This window comes from Dermochelys coriacea, chromosome 4 (assembly GCF_009764565.3).
Source record: "Dermochelys coriacea isolate rDerCor1 chromosome 4, rDerCor1.pri.v4, whole genome shotgun sequence".
NCBI classification, from domain to species: Eukaryota; Metazoa; Chordata; order Testudines; family Dermochelyidae; genus Dermochelys; species Dermochelys coriacea.
Window position 1 is genome coordinate 80,906,346 of NC_050071.1, and position 24,179 is coordinate 80,930,524.

Here is a 24,179-nt window from a genome sequence, read left to right on the forward strand (position 1 = left end):
CAGGCCCCACTGGGATTCACAAAATACCTGCTCAGCTTCCGCTGAGCCCTTAGTCAACCAAACTTGCTTAGCAGTAAAAGTTCCCAAGATGCCATTGTGTCTGCCTGAGTGTATATGCACTGAAGTTCCATGCCAGGCATCCAGACACCTATGCCCCCGAGCATTCCACAGACTGGAGAAAGATACTCTTTTCTCTGTCTAACTTGCCTGTTGGGTCTGAGCTGGTAAGCCTGCAGCTCGCTTAGTGGAATGGCCCAATACATGAGTTCACACAAAACAGCCAGTGCCAGAACCGCTGCATCCTCATAACTTTTAGCCCAGTGGTTAAGGTACTCACCTGAGATGTGGGAGACCCTCAGTTCAAGTCCCCCAGGGAGCTGCTCTCTCCGGGGAGCAACCTAACAACTGAGCAATGGGATATTCTGATGTGGAGCTCCTTCAGTCTCTCCTGTTGAAGCTGTTCCACTGTGAATATGAGTCATTGGAGCAGAAGGACTAGATCCTGGTATGACACTTCTCAGAGTGCCCAGGACTGTGGATCACTTTGTTTCCCCTCTGGCCTCAGTGAAAGAGAGAGTTACTGGTGCTAATCTGGGTGTCAGCTCCGACACCAGTCTGTTGCCCACCAAAACAATCTCCTCAGGCCTCTGCCATCCTTTGCCTTGCAGGTTAACAGGAGGTGTATCCTAGCCTCCGAATCCTCTGAAAGCATCCCCCCTGTAGTATCCAGCCCTGTCACTGGACACTCTCAGAAATTACCAGGTATTCTCTCTCCAGAGGAACAGTATACACATATACAGTATACAGCTTGACTGGTACAAGTCAGGATCAGATCCTGTATAACATCACTGCACTAAAATATATTTATTGTGAAACAATCATAATTTTATTAGCAAAGATTGAGATTTAAGAGTTAGTGAGTAGGGATAACAAGTGGAATCAGAAATGGTTACATACTAAACAAGTATAATGTGCCTCTTAGAGTCCAAACTTAACTTTCTTCTTTGAGTGATGGTCCCTATGCGTATTCCTCCATGGCTACACATGCGCCCAAATCGGAGAGTTCTTTACAGCAGTATCTGTTAATCTGCGCGTGTGCCCTCGCTCTCCTCATGCCTCCAACTTGGAAGGTAGAAGGGAGAGTGGACTGACCGCCTCTCCAGTTTCTTCTTACCACTGCATGGCTTGGGTTGACACCTCCAGTGTCTGGAGCTTCATCTTCCTTTATTCTGTGAGCTGCAAATACATATGTATATATTTTATAAAACATTTTAGAGCTTTATCTGATAGTTTTTAGCTAAGTTTGGTAATTTAATAGTTACACTCTCCATCAAGAGGAATTCCCCTCTGCCCCAGATTATGCCCAGGATTCTGAGCTTCAAATCTGTGCTTCCAGCCCATGCTGCTTCTCAGGCAATGATGACCATTAACGCTGCCTTTACTGCCTTGGGATTGCACACCTCTCAGCGAGGTGTAGATTGTGCCACTAGTTCCCTGGTCATACTTTTGAGGGGTGGGAACTTTGCCTTAAGAAGCACTTACTGCAGAAGGCCATGAGGCCGCAGTCGGACCCGGGGCAAGTCTTCTTGTTTAGCCTATGTGGACTTAGGATGTTCTAAGTCACAGGGTCATGACAAGAAAGTCCACAAATCCAGGGCTCTGTCAGTACCAGACTGCACTCCAGCAGCAACAGTGCCTCTGGTACTAATTGCTCCAGCTCTGTTAGTTCGTATGGACAGGACCCCTTGCACTCTAGAGAGAGCAGTCTTATGCTCCATCTGATGACACCTTTGATCTCTGAGATCCTCAGCCTCCATCACTACCAGGTCCTTCCCTCACAAAGGACGTCCTAAATCCACCAGGAGTTGCAATTTAGGGGGAAGAGTCTCTCTCCCATTCCATCATCTAGTCATGGTTTCCTTACGACGGAACCATTGGTACCACTAATGGATGCAGAATCAGCATTTTCTTTCTCAGGAAATTCTGAACCACCCAATGAATCGATGTCTCCTCCTCTGAGGCATGCCTTCCTAGACAAGCGACCTGGATTGATCTGGAACCAACTTCCAAACCTACAACTGCCTCAAAACTGTTGGTACCTCATGCCATGGGGACCTCCACAATCACTGTTTGACCCATCTTATTGGCCAAACTGGGGAGCATGGGTCCTGTATCATTCAGCATAGTCAACGCAATCTAGGGACTCAGTCCACTCTTCCCCACCAAGAGGACAGCCAGAGATTCCTCCTGACGCCATGGAAGAGAAAGATTATGAGCTGGATCCAGCAGTTCTGCCAATACCGACAAGACTGCCCTCACCATCTCTCGATGAAGCACTTGCTCCAATGTCTCCATTCCCCCTAATGACTAGAAGCAGTTTTAGGAACTGTTATGTTGGGTTGCACAGGAGCTACAGATCTCCCTTAAGGAAAGTTCAGGATCCTCAGCATAAACTCATGGAGATCCTCCAGTTATCTAGATCTGGCCAAATAGTACTTCCTGTTAATGAAACTATTATGGAACCAGCTAGTACAGTTTGGAATACCCCAGCCACTTATGTCCTTACCACCAAGAGGGAAAAAAAATTATTTTGTCCCAGCCAAAAGGGCAGAGTTTCTCTTTTCTCATCTTGTTCCTAACTCTTTAGTTGTCCGGGCTGCCATAGACAGATCTAGACAGCAACATCCTAGATCTACTCCAGTCGATAGAGGGTAAATTGCTTGTTTTATTGGGAGGAATAATCTTCGCTTCTATTAGACTTCAGTTCAGAATAGCCAGTTACCAAGCACTGATGGCTAAATATCATTATCTGAACTATTGTAATATTTGAGTGCCGGTGACCGGATTAGAAGACCTCTCGAGATCCCTTCCAGTCCTATGATTCTGTTATTCCAAATTCATGGACTTCATCAACAAGGAGAGAGCTTGATTTCAGGCTCTCACTGAGGAAGACCAGTTAAGTAGATGCTGCAGATACATCTTTGAGGACAGCAGCTACTGTTATTGTGATGTGCCATGAATTACAGTATCTTTGAATCATTCCAGTCATCTACAAGCTATCTTCACTAACATCCCAGTTTAGAGACATTATGTCTCACTGTTGCTTTCTAGATGAAAATGTCAGCAATCTTATTTGCATCTAGTTCCCTGGTGTTGTCTTGACGCACATTAAGAACAGCTACATTATTCAGTTCTATCTGTTCTGTTGATGACTGGAGATGATTTTTAAGTCTTCTGAAGCTGGAGAATGAGTTCAGGATGATACAGGCAGAGTGAAAAGGATTCTTATAAATTTGCAGTACTCTGGAAACATAGTTCTTCAGAGTACCGCAAATGACTACAAGATCTCTTTTATGATATGTAACAGCTAATTTAGGCATATAAAATTGGGATTATATTTTGTCATGTGCATTACTTTGCATTTAACATAGAATTTCATCTGCCATTTTGTTGCCAAGTCACCCAGTTTTGTGAGATTCCTTTGTAACACTTTACAGTCTTTTTTTAACTTAACTATCTTGAGTAATTTTGTATCATCTGCAAACTTTGCCACCTCCCTTTTTGCCGATCATTTATGAATATGTTGACCAGCACTGGTCCCAGTACAAGCCCCTGGGGACAGCACTATTTATCTCTCTCCATTCTGAAAACTGGCTGCTATTTTTTTCCATGAGTGCTTAAGCCCCGGAGCATCCACAAAGTTGGTGTCTGTGGTCACAGGGTTCAGAAGTTCCCTTTCCCTGCACCTTCTGTGGCAACATCATTATCCCAATCTCAGCCCCATCTACTTTTGATGGGAGTTCAAGAGCTGAAAACCAATCGGCTACCACCTGCTAATTCCCACACACCATTTAGCACTCTTTTTCCACATCTAGAGTGGAATAACGATGGTCAGGTGGGTACATCATCCATTCCAACTATGCGATTGAATTTACCTCCTTCTCTGCCCCCTCCATAACCTCCATTTTCCACCTTGTGACAGGGTTGGGCCAGATGGCTACAGGAGAGTGATAGAAGACAGATATATTAGCCCCAGGTTAAGTAGGTCCGTTTTCCCAGGGTAAGGTAACAGGGAAGATTCCAGAACAATCAGGAACTTTCAGGAAACAATTAAGGCAGACAGGCTAATTAGAACACCTGCAGCCAATCAAGAAGCTGCCAGAATCAATTAAGGCAGGCTAATTAGGGCACCTGGGTTTTAAAAAGGAGCTCACTTCAGTTTGTGGTGTGTTTGCGAGGAGCTGGGAGCAAGAAGAGCAAGAAGCTGAGAGTGAGAAGGCGTACTACTGGAAGACTGAGAAGTACAAGCATTATCAGACATCAGGAGGAAGGTCCTGTGGTGAGAATAAAGAAGGTGTTGGGAGGAGGCCATGGGGAAGTAGCCCAGGGAGTTGTAGCTGTCACGCAGCTGTTACAGGAGCCACTGTAGACAGCTGCAATCCACAGGGCCCTGGGCTGGAACCCGGAGAAGAGGGTGGGCCCGGGTTCCCCCCATCCCTCCATTCCCCCCAACTCCCTACCTGATACCGGAGGAGTTGACCTGGACTGTGGGTTCCACTAAATGGGAAGGTCTCTGGCCTGTTCCCTGATCCACTAGGTGGATCAGCAGAGTCTACAGAAATTGTTCTTCTTCCTTTTCCCCATGCTGGCCAGTGATGAGGCTAACTGAGTGAACTGCAGATTTGAGCCACGAAAGTGGCCAAACTGAGGTCTGCCATGAACCTCTGAGGCAAACAAATCCACCAATAAGCACAGGACCCACCAAGGCAGAGGAGGAACTTTGTCACAACCCCTTTTCAGGAGCCATTCTTACGAGGATATTCTCAAACAACATAACAGCAAGGAGCTCTTAGGACTTAACACTACTCATCTACACTTTCTGGTTGCAAGAGAAGATTTGAGTAAACTTTGGGACTAACAGGAACCATCATGCTGTTCATTTATGGATGTTGTTTTCCTTTGTTTCTCTACTCAAGTTGCTTTTTTTTTTTCCTCCAGAAAGAGAACAACATCTGTTAGTTGACTTTTTAAATGCAGCATAGAAGTGCTTCAAACATCTTAAAGAATTGTTTTACCTTGAAGGTCTTAGTAAGGAACAGATCCTCAGTTGCTTATATCTCTGGATGGGTTTTTACATTTTTAGCCTGCAGAGATTTGTTTGCCCTCCAGTTCAGAGGAGCATCCACTATACTCTCTGCAACTTAAGCTGAGGCACTGCACAAGTAATTTTAGAGGCAACACAAATATCACCAATTTTAAGCACTTTCTTAATGACAGTACAGTGTGTCATCTGCTCTCAATGATGATTGGTGAAGTGGGAAGAGCAGATATTTGACAATTAAGAATTGCTTATCAGTAATTGGGCTTGTCCTAGTAACCTGTTTCCCATCCTACTCCTCCTTTCCTTTCTACTGTAATATGAAGTTCTACACAGTGTGGGAATGACAGCTTTGTTGCATCCTAAGCTTCCTGTTAGATGAGCTAAGCTGCTGTCAGTGATAAATGGTCATAGAAAGAGGAAAGAGAAGAATATAGTTAATGTCATGTAAATCTTTCTTAATATACCTGCAGTAGTTTCCATCAGTTATTGGATATTATGACATCTAAGGCTTCTTAAACTCTATAGGCCAGGTCCTTGGACCATCTTAAAGAAGCAACCTCTTAAAGGGTCCATAAGCAGTTTTAAAACTGCATCTGAGGATTTCCCTAACATAGAGCTCCACAGCCAGCCCTCTGCCAGCCTGTATTGGTGCTTGCCTCAACGTAGATGACATTTTGGGGTGTGGAGAAGCTGGCTAGAGCACAGTGCTTCCCTGCAAACTGTTATCCACCAGTATAAGTTAGTACATTGCCCTTGGCTGCCCCCAGGTCCAAGGGATGGAAAAGTAGAGTAAAGCTGCCTAAATTTGTTTCCCAGGAGCACTAAGTGCTGCTATAGCCCCATACTGCTTTAATTCAGCCCTGAGATGTGATTTATAGAAACCTTTTCATTTTAATGGGGATTCTTGGTGGCTCTGCCTTCAGTATTTAGGAATGGGATTCTTATCCAGTTAAAGTCCTAAGTGAAATAAAGGTGATGGACTATCTTAATCCATAGAACGCAGAAACCCTTCATGTCCAACTACCACACACAAACTCTAATTCTCAGGGGAGGCGGAAAAACTTATAAAAACAGGATTGAATCTATCTGATATGAGAAAGCAATGAGCTGATGTCCGAGCAGTGAAAATTGATCAGGAAATATGGGGAAGAAAGCTCTAGTTTAAAATATTTACAATATAGAAATAAGACATATTCTATGAAACACTACTATTATTATTTAACATTTGTACTACAGTAACAATTAGAGGCCCTGATCAAAATCTGGATCCCCATTGTGTGAGGAGCTGTACATACACATTCTAAGCAATAACTCCCTTCCCAGAAAAGCTTATTATCTAAACAGGCAATATAGACAAGGGATGGGGAAAAGGAATTATTTTTGTATGCTAACAAGTAACTTCATAATTGCATTCTTAATTATAGTAAAATTGACTTGTCACAATATGGTGTCTTAGGTTTGTTGATGTTGCTCAGAGAACCATTCTCACCTCTGAGTGAATTAAGTGTCTATCCCAGAAGACCACTGTCAGCTTCATGCAGGGACATTAGGAGTGATTGCTGGATCTCAGATGGCCAGTGCTCACTTATCTTCGATAGGGAGAGTGCTAGCTGTATCACAGTTACTGTATGTGATACACAGCATGGATGGTGGTTTCAGAAGAAGCTATTTGCCCAGTGCACTTAGACAGAAAGAGGATGCTTTACTGACAAAACTGTTGTGGAAAAAGAGACTGGAGGTGTTCTTCCACAAAGAGATGTCTGTAATTCTTTGAAAGTTTGCAGCAGAAAATAATAATTGAGCGACTACATCACAAAAAGATTTTAAGATGTCTTTAAGAAAACGCAGAATATTGTGATTTCTTATGTTAAAATGTTTTACTTTATTAAAATGCAGTTCAGATATAGGCTCTGATTCACTATGGATTTTAATACACTGTTCAAGGTATGATTTTAAAATACTATTATATTCAGTTTAATCTGAAAATAACTTACTTTATTGTAATGTTTCTTTATCAACAATTAGGTACTTCATGAAGAGACTACAATTCCAGGAACTGATTTGAAATTATCATACTTAAGCTCCAGAGCTGCAGGATATAAATCAGTTCTTAAGATCACCATGACCCAGTCTGTTATACCATTTAACTTAATGAAAGTTCATCTCATGGTGGCAGTGGTCGGAAGACTTTTCCAGAAATGGTTCCCTGCATCCCCAAATCTGGCTTACACTTTCATATGGGATAAAACTGATGCATACAACCAGAAGGTCTATGGCTTATCTGAAGCTGTTGGTATGTACAGTGTGATGCTTTTCTCAATTTATTACCGTCTTGGAATCATAGTGTAAAATTGAAACTGACCATATCAGTTAATCAGAAAATATTTAGCACAACAGCATTGTACTGAAATGTATTAGAAAGAATTAAGGTAAACTTTTTATAATAAAAATGTATTTCAAAATAAAAAGAGATTGCAAATTGATAGTTTTTCATTTGTACTAAATTACTTGGAGGATAGGCCCAATGTAGGTAGTTTTTGTGGATCTCATTTTAACCACAGTGGAAAATTAATGTGGAAAAAACCCAATCTGTACTGCACCCTTGTCTTGGGACAGACTTAGTCAGTCTACTGCTCTTTTTAAAAACAAAATAATTTTAACCATCTGAAATTCCTTTTTTAAATTATGAAATATTTGAACAATCTCTGTACGATAGATGATATACAAGTTTTAATTTAGTTTGTGAGGGCAGAAAAATCACAAGCTTAGTATAGAAATGTAAAATTAGTTTTCTGAACAAAATTCCATTTTTCAACTATGGTGGGGAATATGAAATGTGATTTATTATGATTCCAGTGTCTGTGGGTTATGAATATGAGTCTTGTTTGGATCTAACTCTCTGGGAAAAGCGGACTGCCATTTTGCAGGGATATGAACTGGATGCCTCTAACATGGGTGGTTGGACATTGGATAAACATCATGTGTTGGATGTTCAGAATGGTAAGGATGTATTCTTGTTATTGTTCATTTTAATATTTTACTCTAGTGCCCTTGCTTGAAGCATATTGTTATAATTAATCAAATATTTTCTTCGGTTTAAAAAAAGTACCATACCTGAGCAAAGATTTACAGTTTGTGCCATATTTCTCCCTCCTTAAAATTACATAAACCATTGGGATTTTCCTTAACAAAGGTGTCACAATGAAAAGTATCTTATTGAATTTTTTTAGTTTACAAAATTTTATTTTATCTTCAAATTGGCTTTAATATATGTTTAATATTTTAATGGCTGTGTGTGCCATCAAGGAGGCCCTGATTTTTTTTAAAAAATCATATCTCAGAATACTGAAATTGTTTCCTACTAGTTATGTATTATCAGTGTGATGACTGGCACTTTTACTCCCACTTAGTGAAAATTACATAGCAATAATCAAAGCCTCTGCCAGACCCAGATCTCTTCACTCTTAGACCTCACTTTGGCCCTCAGTTACACAGGAGAAACTCCTACTGAAGTCATAATCCCCAGCAGCAGAATGTCTACCTGGAGAGGGATTCTATCAGGTCAAAGCTCCTGCACCTCCTCTCTACTAGAGCTCTAAGCTGTGCTGGCTGGAAAGGAGAGAGGTGTGTGCCCAAGGCATGCAGGGCATGTCCTGATTCAGCATGTTCCCTGGGCAGCCTCCACAGACAGGGTTCAGACTGTAACTTAAAGTTGACTCAACAAAACTGTGAAGGAAGGATGGCAATGCAAACACTGCCTGCCTTCTGTGAGATGAATGGTTTGATGGCCAGCCACTGGCACAAATCAGAGATCTGATTTAAGCCCAAAGTTGTCAAGCTGACTTCTAACTGATAAACAAGGGCCTCATTAAACAGTCATGGGATAAGAGGAAAGGTTCTCTCATGGGTCAGTAAGTGGTTAAAAGATAGGAAACGAAGGGTAGGAATAAATGGTCAGTTTTCAGAATGGAGAGAGGTAAATAGTGGTGTCCCCCAAGGATCTGTACTGGGACCACTGCTGTTCAACACATTCATAAAAGATCTGGAAAAAGGGTTAAACGGTGAGGTGGCAAAATTTGCAGATGATGCAAAACTACTCAAGATAGTTCAGTCCAAAGCAGACTGCGAAGAGCTACAAAGGGATCTCACAAAACTGGGTAATGGAGCAACAAAATGGCAGATGAAATTCAATGTGGATAAATGCAAAGTAATGCACATTGGCAAACATAATCCCAGTTATACATATAAAATGATGGAGTCTAAATTAGCTGTTACCACTCAAGAGAGGGATTTTGAAGTCATTGTGGATAGTTCTCTGAAAACATCCACTCAATGTGCAGCGGCAGTCAAAAAAGCTAGCAGAATGTTGAGAATCATTAAGAAAGGGATAGATAATAAGACAGCAAATATCATATTGCCTCTATATAAATCCATGGTACGCTCACATCTTGAATACTGCATGCAGATGTGGTCGCCCCATCTCAAAAAAGCTATATTGGAATTGGAAAATATACATAAAAGGGCAACAAAAATGATTGGTGCATAGAACAGCTTCCATATGAGGAGAGAGTAATAAGAATGGGACTTTTCAGCTTGGAAAAGAAACGACTAAGGGGGGATATGATTGAGGTCTATAAATTCATGACTGGGGTGGAGAAAGTAAATAAGGAAGTGTTATTTACTCCTTCCCATAACCCAAGAACTAGGGGTCACCAAATGAAATTAATAGGCAGCAGGTTTAAAACAAAAAAGTATTTTTTCACACAATGCACAGTCAACCTGTGGAACTCTTTGCTACAGGATATTATGAAGGCCAAAACTATAACAGGGTTCAAAAAAAGAACTAGATACATTCATGGAGGATAGGTCCATCAATGGCTATTAGTCAGGATGGGCAAGATTGGTTTCCCTAGCCACTGTTTGCCAGAACTGGGAATGGGCAACAGGGGATGGATCACTTGATGATTACCTGTTCTGTTCATTCCCTCTGGGGCACCTGGTATTGGCCACTGTTGGAAGACAGGATATTTGGGCTAGATGGACCTTTGGTCTGACCCAGTATGGTCATTCTTACGTTCTTATATTCTCACTAACTTCAGCAAATGGGGGAACCAATTGTGAATCAGTAAGATTTGAGTTTTCATGAGTGTCAAAAGCAGTGTCAATGTGTCTAACATGATTCTCATTGGCCTATTATAGAGTATCCTGTCATGTCCCCGCCCCAACTCCACAGAGTACATTTCCATGGAGACAGGCTACTTACAATTCATGTTGCTAATGCTTCTTCTTGTGGCCCCTCTCCCTGGCAGGATGTCTCATGAATGACTCTGCAGCACTTTTGGGAGCACTGACATCAAGAAGAAGCCAGTGGGGCAGAGAGGCTCTCTTCTCTTAGAATAGGCACAGCTAACTCCTGTACATTTCATGTGTCACTTCACTGCAGCTAGATTGAACCAGCTCCCCAACAATCAGTTCCTCCCTGTCTACTGCTCCTCACTTGATGGAGAAAGGGAGTGGTAGAGATTGCTAGGGACTGCCCAGAGCACCATAACAGCAGTCACAAGAATAGTATAGTAATTATAATTTACATAGTGCCTTTCATACTAAAGGATCCAAAACCAAAATTCATATGAGGATTGCTCCACTCCCCAGTGAAATATAGCCAACTTTGGAATAAAATGAGGAAGCTGTTTAACAGTGTTCAGCAGCATGGCATAAGAGTTTAGAAAAGGAAATGAAGAATACTGTATTCAGTTGAATCTGTAAGGAAAGTTAGATAAGCAGAATGAAATTACGCAAGTTGGAATTTGGTCAGGATGCACTGTACTCTTACAGAAAGTATGTGGCTGGGTCACCCTCTAACACTATGCTGGGGCATCAGTTCAGTACTGACCTAGGGTATGTCTACACCACAGCTGAAGGTGCAATTGCAGTGCAAGCAGATGTACCCACTCTAACTTTAACCTAGCACAGGTAACAATAGCAGTGAAAATGCTGTGGCATGGACTTTGGGATGGGCCAGCAACCTGAATACGCACCCAATGTCACCAGCAGGCTTGTCCTGTGGCAGCTAGCCTGAAGTGAAGCCTTATGCCACCATATCTTCACTACTATTGTTACCGCACTGCAATGACATCTCCATTCGTGCTGTTGCTATTCTCAGAGGGCAGAATGCTCCTTCCAGCAGCATCCAAGTCTTTTGTGGAGGTTTCCCATCTATGTATTGGCTCAATTTGATCCTGCTTAGCTGGTGTGATATGATGGGCCATAACCTAACTGGTACTGCTGAATAGTAGAAAAATAATATAACCAATTAAGGGGAAATGGAAATTTTAAATTTAAAATGTCAGAAAAGAACCATGCAAAATTCTTAAGATATTTATAAAAATGCAAAGATGCATGTTTTATTTAGTCTAGTTTTTTTTAAATTATGAGGTTGTTTCTATTCACAAGGTGAATTGATTATGGCTTTAAATTATGTTCAAGAGTAGATTTGACAAGTATGACTTTTCAAAGTGACATGTATCTAATTGAATAAAGGAAGTAGTTAGTTGTAATGACAAGGTGGATGAGCTGGAGAAATTTATTCAGAGGGTTCAGATAGAGACAGGTGTTTGTATGGACATCCTGAACCACTGCAATAAATATTCTAATGTTCATCTTTCTATTCTGTGATAATAGAGGAGAAATATGAAGGACCAATTTTTCAAAGCAATGACAGAATAAATCACGTGCACTAGTGCAGAGTCTTGACTTGTAGGAGTCCTCTTATAAAAATTATAGAACTTAGCTATTTCAGCAAAATTATGGTTCCATGGTTGTCACAAATGATGTAATCATAGGAAGGGGATTTCAGATGCCATTAATGCATTCTTATGCTCAAATAAATTTGTTAGTCTCTAAGGTGCCACAAATACTCCTTTTCTTTTTGCAAATACAGACTAACACGGCTGCTACTCTGAAACCTTTCTCAGACTATTCATGAAAAACACACTCCATTTGTTATTATGATGCAGCCTTATTTTGATGACTTTTCTTTAAGTTTTCGTAAGCCAGTTTCATCCTTTCTGATTTCATAATGTATATTTGCTCTGGTATTTACCTCTACCAAATTGTATGATATTAAAAAAGTAACTGGAGCAACCAAAAACAGTCTAAGTGAAAAAGCAAAGATATTTATTCTGATCTCTTTTCAACTTAAAAAGTGCCTTGCAGGAAAAGTTGGGGGAAGGGGAGTGACACACCTTCTCAAGTTTCCTAAATGTGTTTTTGTAAGATTGATTGATTGTTTTAAAAGTATCTCGAAAAAGAAGTGATACAATTAGCACCAAAAACTGCTTTTGAAACTTTGTACTCAAGAAATAAAACATGTAGCACTATAAAGTACAAAGGGACATGTGGTTTACATGGATTATACCACATTAAGATTTATTGTGACATATGAGCGTAACAATAATAGCTGACCATCCGTACAGCAGACCTTCATTGAGTCATTGATCTATATAATAATGAGGACACTGGTAACATTTAACTGAGTCCAAATTCAAACATAATCTTCTCACTATGAAAAATTTAACATCAGGTATGTATTTTGCTTCCCATGTTTCCTGTGAAAGCCATATAAAAGTACTGCTGGCATATTACTTTGTCTTTATAAAATGACTGTACTTTTCAAACCTAAATGAATTAGGTTTAAGGAGCAGATAGGCCTGCCACTACATTTTTTGTTGTATTTGACATTTTTAATAACCATATATAACTGCAGATGTATTCTAGGTGCAGACTTTGTTACCAGGGTTAGATTATTATTGTACAGTGAAAAAAGACTCTTTTATAATGTGAAATTGAGCCTCAGAACTTTTTTGAAGTAGCCCCTTATTAATATTTGATATATGTGGTAGTTGTCCAGTCATATTTAACAGGATGTTTTAATTAGTTACTGTATGACTACAGGAATGAAACTCCCAAATACAAATCCATCTTTTCCAATAATCAGTGTACGTGCAGTTAGAACTCCAGTCTTTTGAGGGAGATTTTCAAACCAAAGAGATTTAGAAGCATATGTCTCATAAAAAATAAATGGATTATGTGATTTTTGTAATTTTTCAAAAAAAAAATCCTCCTCAATTATAAATATAAAAATGTCATAAACAGAATGGTTGTAAACATGTTTATATTACAGATGTTAGTATTTTTAATATTCTACTATATATTTTGAACAAGAGGGTTATTTTCAATGTTTTTAATTTGGTGCTATGTGTTTTCTAAGTATATTTCTGATTTATTTGTAAATGAATTTTATGAAAAAAAATGTCTTGCATAAGGTAGGTTTGCTGTTAATGATCATCATTTCCTGAACGTGACGTTGATGTGAGAAGCAACTGTATTTTTGTTTCTATCAGGTATCCTCTACAAAGGAAATGGTGAAAATCAATTTATTTCTCAGCAACCTCCAGTTGTTAGTAGCATCATGGGCAATGGACGAAGACGCAGCATCTCATGCCCAAGTTGCAATGGCCAAGCTGATGGTAATAAACTACTAGCTCCAGTAGCCTTAGCTTGTGGTATAGATGGCAGCCTGTATGTAGGGGATTTCAACTATGTTCGGCGGATCTTCCCATCTGGAAATGTAACTAGTGTGCTTGAACTCAGGTATGTCTTTTCCTAGTCTTGGACTTTTGGAATTAAGATGGTGTTGAGAATTAAAATATGGGATAGTTTTCTGACATTTTGTAAGTTAATATATCCAATTTTTTTACATAATGCATTGAACCGAAAGAATTAAACCAATTTAAAAATGAAGTAAATTTGATTAACTCTAAAATGTTTAACTATGCATATCTCTATCTAAAAATATTGTAGCAATTCAAACTAGCCTAATTATTTCCTGTTTTTGAGTCAAAATAAGTTAACTCTGGTGGATCAAAGTTCATAATTCATCTTCTTCACTAAAATAATAGTTTAAATTCTGCCTTCTACTCCTCTTGTTTCTTTTCTAACCTTTTTTCTAATATTGCTTTTCTACTCTTCTTTACTTGCTCCCACCAAGAAATAAAGATTTTAGACATAGGTAAGCATTTTTAAGGAAATGTATATTTCTTCTAACTGTCCATTTTTACAAATGATTGTATATTGTGGATTAGTCACTTCCAGTATTGTTATTGTATGAGGAGTGCTTTTCAAAAATAATGACTTCAGCCGCAAAGGAGAGCATGTTACCTTTGGTTATGCCAGTTGTCAAGCTGTAGAATTACTGATATTCAATTCCTGTTCTCAGCTCCATTAAGGACCCTCTTTGTGCCCTGTCCCTCTTCAGATCCTGTCCTCTTTTGCATCCTACTTTTAGCCACAGGTTCCCATTTTCTGTACCCAGTTTTTGTCACTTCCAATCCCCAGTCACTGTTCCCATTTATGCTGCCTGCTCCCTTCTCCTGTCTCCTAGTCTTAAACCTGCTTCTGGCTCCCATTTTATCCCTTGCTAGCAGCATTATTGTCAACTTCAGTCATTCAAAACTCATTAGGCTGACCCAAAATATGATGATGATAGCTTAAAATTCATGAGATTTGTAAATGTAATATATTTTGAGTTTCTTTTATTAGCCTTCAGATTTGGGGCCTTTTGGGATTCATATTTCAAGATTTTTTGTACAACCACAAGGGCAAGAAACATACTTTTAAAAAAAACTGAAAGCTGAAGTTCTCGCATAGTAACATGACTCCAAGATTCACAAGATGATAAGAGCTGGGAATGCTGGCAGGCACTCTGAAGGAGCTACAGCTACCTTCTCCTCCTCCTGGCTGGTCCAGACTGGTTTGGCTACAGCAAGGGGAGCACCCAGAGGAGAAAGAGAGGCAGCTTGATTCCCTGCAGATCCTCTGCCTTACCAGCTCCTGGTAGCAAGGAGGAGAAACTGTGTGGGTAGTCTTGTTGGACATGTGACATTACAGCAGGGCTCTGTGACAAGACTGATAAGTGTGTGTCATGTGACAGACATGAGGCTCAGCCGTCATACCAGTTTTTATATTAGCTGTGTTCGTGTGTTCTGTCAGGTGGTGGTTGGTTGTTTGGTTTTAAACAAACACCCATAGACTCACATTTCATTTTTTCATATGCCTGGATTTTCTTAAGATTTACTCTTCTTCTGGCCATACTAGCTCATATGGATTTTCTTTTCTTAATTTTGGAAGGGTTTTTTATTTAAGAAGTAATAGTTCAGATAGTTCAGGAAGTGTCATTTCCTGTAGTGTCATCAAGAAATTCCATGATTAAATACAATATTCTGAATTCTTTAAATTATACTGTTAATGATCAGAATTGTGAATTTTCTTTTTGCATAATCTGGATCAGGGTTGAGCAAACTTTTTGGCCCGAGCGCCACATTGGGGAATAGAAATTGTATGGCGGGCCATGAATGCTCACAAAATTGGGGTTGGGTGTGGGAGGGGGTTCGGGCTCTGGGGGGGGGCTGGGAATGAGAGGTTTGAGTGCAGGAGGGTGCTCCGGGCTGGGATCGAGGGGTTTGGAGAGCGGGAGGGGGATCAGGGCTGGGGCGGGGGCTTGGGGAGAAGCTCAGGGGGTGCAGGCTCCGAGCAGCGCTTACCCCAAGCAGCTCCTGGATATATCCCTTCTCTGGGTCCTATGCAGAGGTACAGTCAGGCGGCTCTTCACACTGCCCCATCCGCAGGCACAACCCCCTGCAGCTCCCATTGGAGCACGTAGGAGCCAGAAAGGGGCCATGCCGTGCCTTCCGGGAGCCACGTAGTGCAGCCATGACCCTGTGCCCCGGCCAGAGTGGGGCCAAGCCACATGGTCCAGCCCCAAACCCAGCACCCTGGCCGAGCGGGGCCGAGCCACGTGGTGCGGCCCCAACCCAGCACCCTGGCCAGAGTGCCGGAGCAGGGCTGAGTTGCATAGTCCGGCCCTCGACCCAGCGCCCCAGCTAGAGCGGGACCAAGCTGAATGGTCTGGCCCCTGACCCAGCCCACCGGCCAGAGCACCGGAGCAGGGCCAAGCTGCTGATGCAGTCCGGACCCAGCGCCCCACCCAGAGTGTCAGAGTGGGGCCGAGCTGTGTGGTGCGGCTTGCAGATCATCTTAAAATGGCTTGCGGGCCATAGTTTGCCCACCCCGTGCTAGATAGTTTTTTTGTTTTTTCCAACACAATTCAGACACACTCCCTATTTGGCTAGTGTGGTGCTTTAACTAGTATGCCACATTTTGTTTAGATAATAAATTTGTTTTAGTTTGTGGTTTTAAAAATATTACACCATGTATCACAGAGCTCCTCCATTGCCTTTTCAAACATTTGCATATCACTAAGTAGTTTAGGGAATGAAGAATTGTCATCTAGCGAGACATATTTCTCTATGATATAGCAGTAACATTCCCCACTATCACTTGTGAGGCTACAGTTGCATTCTCAACCGTGGTATTTCGGAAATAGGGCTGGCAGGATTAAGGGAAATTGAGGAGGATGTGCCTTTCTCCTGTGGATGTGTGCTCTGCAGCTAATGGAAGTGATGCATTTCTTCTGCACAAGGGTAGAGTAGAATTTCAGAGGACTGTGCAAAAGGTGTGCACCAATTGTATGTTGTGGAGCTCAGCTTCTTGAGGACATCATGCACTTTCTGCCTGGGGTAGAAAGACATGTAAAGGACCACAGAAGCCATTGCAAAAATGGCTGTGGAGCTACAGTACAAGCAGATTCTTACCTACTGTGCATCCTGACATGACCTGCTCTAGGGTTACAATTTGCCCCTTTAGCCCTGGGGGTGCGGAGAGAGGAATATTTCACATTACTCAAGAGCAACTACATCTACAGGCAACCAAAGAGCAGAGCTGATAGGCTCCAAGTCCAGAGGTTGTGGTCAACCCCTGAAGGCTGCAGGCAGATTCTTCTGCTTTGCTTTTTCTACTCTTGAATGTTCCACAAGGATTTGCATCATTGACAACGACATAATACTTGGTTTAGAGGGAGGAGAAGGCAGCACATCTAGTTTCACTTTCAAAACATTCAAATTACTAGAGAGATTTCTATTTAAACTAAGATGTAGGCAATGTAGCCTTTGACATGTCACTTTGACAGCTTGTCAGCACAGGACTCTAAAGCAAAAAAATACACGGTAATAATCATTCATCCCATAATAATAATGAAGGCTAAATAGTATCACAGAGCTATTATCTATTGAAGCAGCACTTTTCATACCCGTATACTAAAGGATCTATTAATATTTACAGATTCTGATTTTGATATTTAAAAACAGAATAATGTATAAAAATATTTTACTTTATATCTTGACTTTAGTAAAGCATTTGATACTGTCTCACATGACCTTCTCATAAACAAACTAAAGAAATGCAACTTAGATGGAGCTACTATAAGGTAGGTGTAAAACTGGTTGGAAAACCATTCCCAGAGAGTAGTTATCTGTGGTTCACAGTCATGCTGGAAGGGCATAATGAGTGGGGTTTCGCAGGATCAGTTCTGGATCCGGTTCTGTTCAGCATCTTTATCAATGATTTAGATAATGGTATAGAGAGTACAATTACAAAGTTTGCAGATGATACCAAGCTGAGAGGGGTTGCAAGTGCTTTGGAGGATAGAATTAAAATTCAAAATGATCTGGACAACCTGGAGAAATGGTCTGAAGTAAACAGGATGAAATTCAATAAGGACAAATGCAAAGAACTCCTCTTAGGAAGGAACACTCAGTTGCACACATACAAATGGGAAATGATTGCCTAGGAAGGGAGTACTGTGGAAAGGGATCTGGGGTCATAGTGGACCACAAACTAAATATGAGTCAACAGTGTAACACTGTTGCAAAAAAAAAAAAAAAAAGCAAACATCCTTCTGGGATGTATTAATAGGAATGTTCGCAAAAAGAAAAGGAGTACTTGTGGCACCTTAGACTAACAAATTTATTAGAGCATAAGCTTTCGTGAGCTACAGCTCACTTCATCGGATGCATTTGGTGGAAAAAACAGAGGAGAGATTTATACACACACACACACACACACACACACACACACACACAGAGAACATGAAACAATGGGTTTATCATACACACTGTAAGGAGAGTGATCACTTAAGATAAGCCATCACCAGCAGCAGGGGGGGGAAAGGAGGAAAACCTTTCATGGTGACAAGCAAGGTAGGCTAATTCCACCTTCCACACAAACTTCCTCGTGGCTGGACTTTACAAAAACTAGACAAGCCATTTACAAAACACACTTTGCTTCTCTACAAAAGAAAAAGGACACTAAGCTATCTAAACTACTATATGCCACAAGGGGCCACAACAATGGTTCCCGTAACCCACCCAGCAATATTGTTAATCTATCCAACTATACTCTTAGCCCAGCAGAAGAATCTGTCCTATCTCGGGGCCTCTCCTTTTGCCCCTCCAGCCCCACGAACATGATACAGTTCTGTGGTGACCTAGAATCCTACTTTCGACGTCTCAGACTCAAGGAATATTTCCAAAACACCTCTGACCAACATATTAACCCACAGAGACCTTCCTGCCAACACTACAAAAAGAAGGATTCTGGGTGGACTCCTCCTGAAGGTCGAAACAGCAGCCTGGATTTCTACATAGACTGCTTCCGCCGACGTGCACGAGCTGAAATTGTGGAAAAGCAGCATCGCTTACCCATAAGCTCAGCCATGCAGAACACAGTGCCATCCACAGCCTCAGAAACAACTCTGACATCATAATCAAAAAGGCTGACAAAGGAGGTGCTGTCGTCATCATGAATAGGTCGGAGTATGAACAAGAAGCTACTAGGCAGCTCTCCAACACCACTTTCTACAAGCCATTACCCTCTGATCCCACTGAGAGTTACCAAAAGAAACTACAGCATTTGCTCAAGAAACTCCCTGAAAAAGCACAAGAACAAATCCGCACAGACACACCCCTGGAGCCCCGACCTGGGGTATTCTATCTGCTACCCAAGATCCATAAACCTGGAAATCCTGGACGCCCCATCATCTCAGGCATTGGCACCCTGACAGCAGGATTGTCTGGCTATGTAGACTCCCTCCTCAGGCCCTTTGTTACCAGCACTCCCAGCTATCTTCGAGACACCACTGACTTCCTGAGGAAACTACAGTCCATTGGTGATCTTCCTAAAAACACCATCCTAGCCACTATGGATGTAGAAGCCCTCTACACCAACATTCCACACAAAGATGGACTACAAGCCGTCAGGAACAGTATCCCCGATACTGTCACGGCTACCCTGGTGGCTGAACTTTGTGACTTTGTCCTGACCCATAACTATTTCACATTTGGGGACAATGTATACCTTCAAATCAGCGGCACTGCGATGGGTACCCGCATGGCCCCACAGTATGCCAACATTTTTATGGCTGACTTAGAACAACGCTTCCTCAGCTCTCGTCCCCTAATGCCCCTACTCTACTTGCGCTACATGGATGACATCTTCATCATCTGGACCCATGGAAAAGAAGCTCTTGAGGAATTCCACCATGATTTCAACAATTTCCATCCCACCATCAACCTCAGCCTGGACCAGTCCACACAAGAGATCCACTTCCTGGACACTACAGTGCTAATAAGCGATGGTCACATAAACACCACCCTATATCGGAAACCTACTGACCGCTATTCCTACCTACATGCCTCTAGCTTTCATCCAGATCATACCACTCGATCCATTGTCTACAGCCAAGCGCTACGATATAACCGCATTTGCTCCAACCCCTCAGACAGAGACAAACACCTACAAGATCTCTATCATGCATTCCTACAACTACAATACCCACCTGCTGAAGTGAAGAAACAGATTGACAGAGCCAGAAGAGTACCCAGAAGTCACCTACTACAGGACAGGCCCAACAAAGAAAATAACAGAACGCCACTAGCCATCACCTTCAGCCCCCAACTAAAACCTCTCCAACGCATCATCAAGGATCTACAACCTATCCTGAAGGACGACCCATCAGTCTCACAGATCTTGGGAGACAGACCAGTCTTTGCTTACAGACAGCCCCCCAATCTGAAGCAAATACTCACCAGCAACCACACACCACACAACAGAACCACCAACCCAGGAACCTATCCTTGCAACAAAGCCCGTTGCCAACTCTGTCCACATATCTATTCAGGGGACACCATCACAGGGCCTAATCACATCAGCCACACTATCAGAGGCTCGTTCACCTGCGCATCTACCAATGTGATATATGCCATCATGTGCCAGCAATGCCCCTCTGCCATGTACATTGGCCAAACTGGACAGTCTCTACGTAAAAGAATGAATGGACACAAATCAGACGTCAAGAATTATAACATTCAAAAACCAGTTGGAGAACACTTCAATCTCTCTGGTCACTCGATCACAAACCTAAGAGTGGCTATATTTCAACAAAAAAGCTTCAAAAACAGACTCCAACGAGAGACTGCTGAATTGGAATTAATTTGCAAACTGGATACAATTAACTCAGGCTTGAATAGAGACTGGGAATGGATGAGTCATTACACAAAGTAAAACTATTTCCCCATGGTATTTCTCCCTCCCACCCCACCCCCCACTGTTCCTCTGATATTCTTGTTAACTGCTGGAATTAGCCTACCTTGCTTGTCACCATGAAAGGTTTTCCTCCTTCCCCCCCCCCCGCTGCTGGTGATGGCTTATCTTAAGTGATCACTCTCCTTACAGTGTGTATGATAAACCCATTGTTTCATGTTCTCTGTGTGTGTGTGTGTGTGTGTGTATAAATCTCTCCTCTGTTTTTTCCACCAAATGCATCCGATGAAGTGAGCTGTAGCTCACGAAAGCTTATGCTCTAATAAATTTGTTAGTCTCTAAGGTGCCACAAGTACTCCTTTTCTTTTTGCGAATACAGACTAACACGGCTGCTACTCTGAAACCTAATAGGAATGTTGTAAGCAAGACATGAGAAGTAATTCTTCCGCTCTACTCTGCACTGATTAGGCCTCAACTGTAGTACTGTGTCCAGTTCTGGGCCCCACATTTCAGGAAAGATGTGGACAAATTGGAGAAAGTGCAGAGAAGAGCAACAAAAATTATTAAAGGTCTAGAAAACATGACCTATGACGGAAGATTGAAAAAATTGGATTTGTTTCAGCTGGAAAAGACTGAGAGAGGACATGATATCAGTTTTCAAGTACAGGAACTCCTCATTTAATGTTGTCGTTATGTTCCTGAAAAATACTACTTTAAGCGAAACGATGTTAAGCGAATACACTTTCCCCATAAGAATTAATGTAAATGAGGGGGTTAGGTTCCAGGGAAATTTTTTTCACCAGACAAGACTATATATATAGTATTCTATTATTGTTTAAGAGCGCAAATTGTTATTAATTATTTTAATTGCATGATTAATCGTAATAAATTTTTAATCGCATAACAACCCTAATAATTTTTTAAAATGTTAAATATTTTTATTATGAGAACTGCCAAAACCCAAGCAGAGTTGGACCTAGCAAAGGTAATTAAAACCAATAGTAAAAGATTCTATAGCCGTACAAATAAAAAGAAAACAAGGAAAGAAGTGGGACCGCTAAGTACTGAGGATGGGGTAGAGATAAAAGATTATGTAGGCATGGCCTAACACCTAAACAAATAATAATTTGCCTCAGTTTTTAATGAGGCTAATGAAGAATTTAGGGGTAGTGGCATGGTCACTAATGGCAACTAGGATATGGAGGTAGAAATTACCACAGCCAAGGTGGAAGTTGAAGTCAAACTCAGACATCTTAATGGGTCTGGGTAATCTGTATCCAAGAATATTAAAGGAATGGCACATCATATTGCAAACCCAATAGCAGGATTTTTAATGAATCTGTAAATCGTCTGACTGGAGAATTACTAATATAGTTCCTATTTTTAAGAAAGGGGAAAAGGTGATCCAGGAAACTATAGGCCTGTTGACCTCATTTGTATGCAAGGTCTTAAAACAAATTTTTAAAAAGAAAGTAGTTAAGGACTTGGAGGTGAACGGTAATTGGGATAAAATATAATGTGGTTTTATAAAAGGTAGATTGTGCCAAGCTAATCTGATCTCCTTTTTTGAGAAGGTAACTGGCTTTTTAGACAAAGGAAATGAAGTAGATCTAATCTGTTTGTATTTCAGTAAGGCATTTGATACAGTTCCACATGGGAAATTATTACTTAAATTGGAGAAGATGGGAATTAATATGAGAATTGAAAGGTGGACAAGGAACTAGTTAAAGGGGAGACTAAAACGAATTATATTGAAAGGTGAACTGTCAGGCTGGGGGAAGTATACCAGTGGAGTTCCTCAGGGATCGGTCTTGGAATCAATCTTATTCAACATTTTTATTACTGTCCTTGGTACAAAAATTGAGAGTGTGCTAATAAAGTTTGTGGATGACACAAAGTTGGGAGGTATTGTCAATACAGAGGAGGATCAGAATATCATACAAGAAGATCTGGATGACCATGTAAACTGAAGTAATAGAAATGGGATGAATTTTAACAGAAGTTGTAAAGTCATGCATTTAGGGATTAACAACAAGAATTTTTGCTATAAAGTGGGGGATTTATCAGTTGGAAGCAACAGAAGAGGAGAAAGACCTTGGTGTACTGGTTGATTGCAGCATGACTAAGCCATCAATGTGATGTGACCATGAAAAAGACTAATGCAATCTTAGGATGCATAAAGGCACAGTATTTCCAGTAGAGACAGAAAAGTGTTTGTACCATTATACAAAGCACTGGTGAGACCTCATCTGGAATACTGTGCACAATTCTGATCTCCCATGTTTAAGAAAGATTAATTCAGACTGGAACAGGTGCCAAGAAGGGCTATTAGGGTGATCTGAAGAATGGAAAGGAAAACCTATCTTATCAGAGGAGACAAAGAGCTTGGCTTGTTTAGCCTAACCAAAAGAAGGCTGAGGGGAGATATGATTACTCTCTATAAATACATCAGAGGGATAAATACCAGGAAGGGAGAGGAGTTATTTAAGTTAAGTGTCAATGTGGACACAAACAAATGGATATAAACTGGCCATAAACAAGTTTAGGCTCGAAATTATGTGAAGGTTTCTAACCATAAGAGAAGTGAAGTTCTAGAACATCCTTCCAAGGTGAGCAGTGGGGGCAAAAAGCCTACGGTTTCAATAAGTGATGGGACTGCCTACAATGGCATGTGGCCCAGCAGTGACTGGCAGTAGCAAAAATTCCCAGTGGCCAGAGAGGGAACACTAGATGGGAAGGGTTCTGAGTTACTACAGAGAACTCTTTTCCAGGTGTCTGGGTGGTTGGTCTTGCCCACATGCTCAGGGTCTAACTGATCGCCATATTTGGGGTTAGGAAGGAATTTTCACCAGGATCAGATTGGCAGAGGCCCTGGGGGGGGGGGGTTCACCTTCCTCTGCAGCATGGGGCAGGGCTCACTTGCAGGTTTAAAGTAGTATAAATGGTGGATTCTCTGTAACTTGAAGTCTTTAAATCACGATTTGAGGACTTCAGTAACTCAGCCAGAGTTTAGTGGTCTGGTACAGGAGTGGGTGGGTGAGGTTCTGTGGCCTGCAATGTGCAGGATGTCAGACTAGATGATCACAGTGGTCCCTTCTGAGTCTGAGTTCATGCTGCTTTCTTACTGCATGCTCTTCAAAGTCCCCTACAATGAGTCAGACAATGCTGGATAGCTTAAGGAGAAGTAACTTGGATTTAGATTCTATTTCTTTGATTTTGCAGATGTGTCAGAATCTTAGTATTTTAAATTGCGGTTAAATAAAATGGCCTCAGTAGCCAATCAATATCACCGGTTGTTTTCAGTAATTATATAGTATGCACATCCCTGTACTATGGCTACTGGTCACGAAAGCTTATGCTCTAATAAATTTGTTAGTCTCTAAGGTGCCACAAGTACTCCTTTTCTTTTTGGTTGTAAACTTAATTCACTAACCATATGTAATAGAAATCCCTGAGTTCTGATTTGCTCTTCAGAATTCAGCATTGATGTGCCTATAACAAATATGGCTACCTCAACTTCTGAGCTTTCAGTAGAAAATTAATTATATATTTATACCATTTATGTCTCAAAAATATACTGTAA

The 24,179-nt window shown here is 41.2% G+C and overlaps 1 protein-coding gene across 5 annotated transcripts in view; it reads left to right on the forward strand.

Annotated features, from left to right (window-relative positions):
- TENM3 (teneurin transmembrane protein 3) overlaps positions 1–24,179 on the forward strand; it is a 2,178,135-nt gene that overhangs the window by 2,109,980 nt on the left and 43,976 nt on the right. For 3 of the 5 annotated variants that reach the window (XM_043513542.1, XM_038399412.2, XM_043513544.1), the window contains 4 exons: positions 7,127–7,394; positions 7,958–8,101; positions 13,504–13,753; positions 14,151–14,171. In XM_043513542.1, coding sequence (XP_043369477.1) covers positions 7,127–7,394; positions 7,958–8,101; positions 13,504–13,753; positions 14,151–14,171 — 683 coding nt within the window. The remainder of the gene's footprint in view (positions 1–7,126; positions 7,395–7,957; positions 8,102–13,503; positions 13,754–14,150; positions 14,172–24,179) is intronic. The other 2 variants (XM_043513543.1, XM_043513545.1) reach the window with 1 other exon arrangement.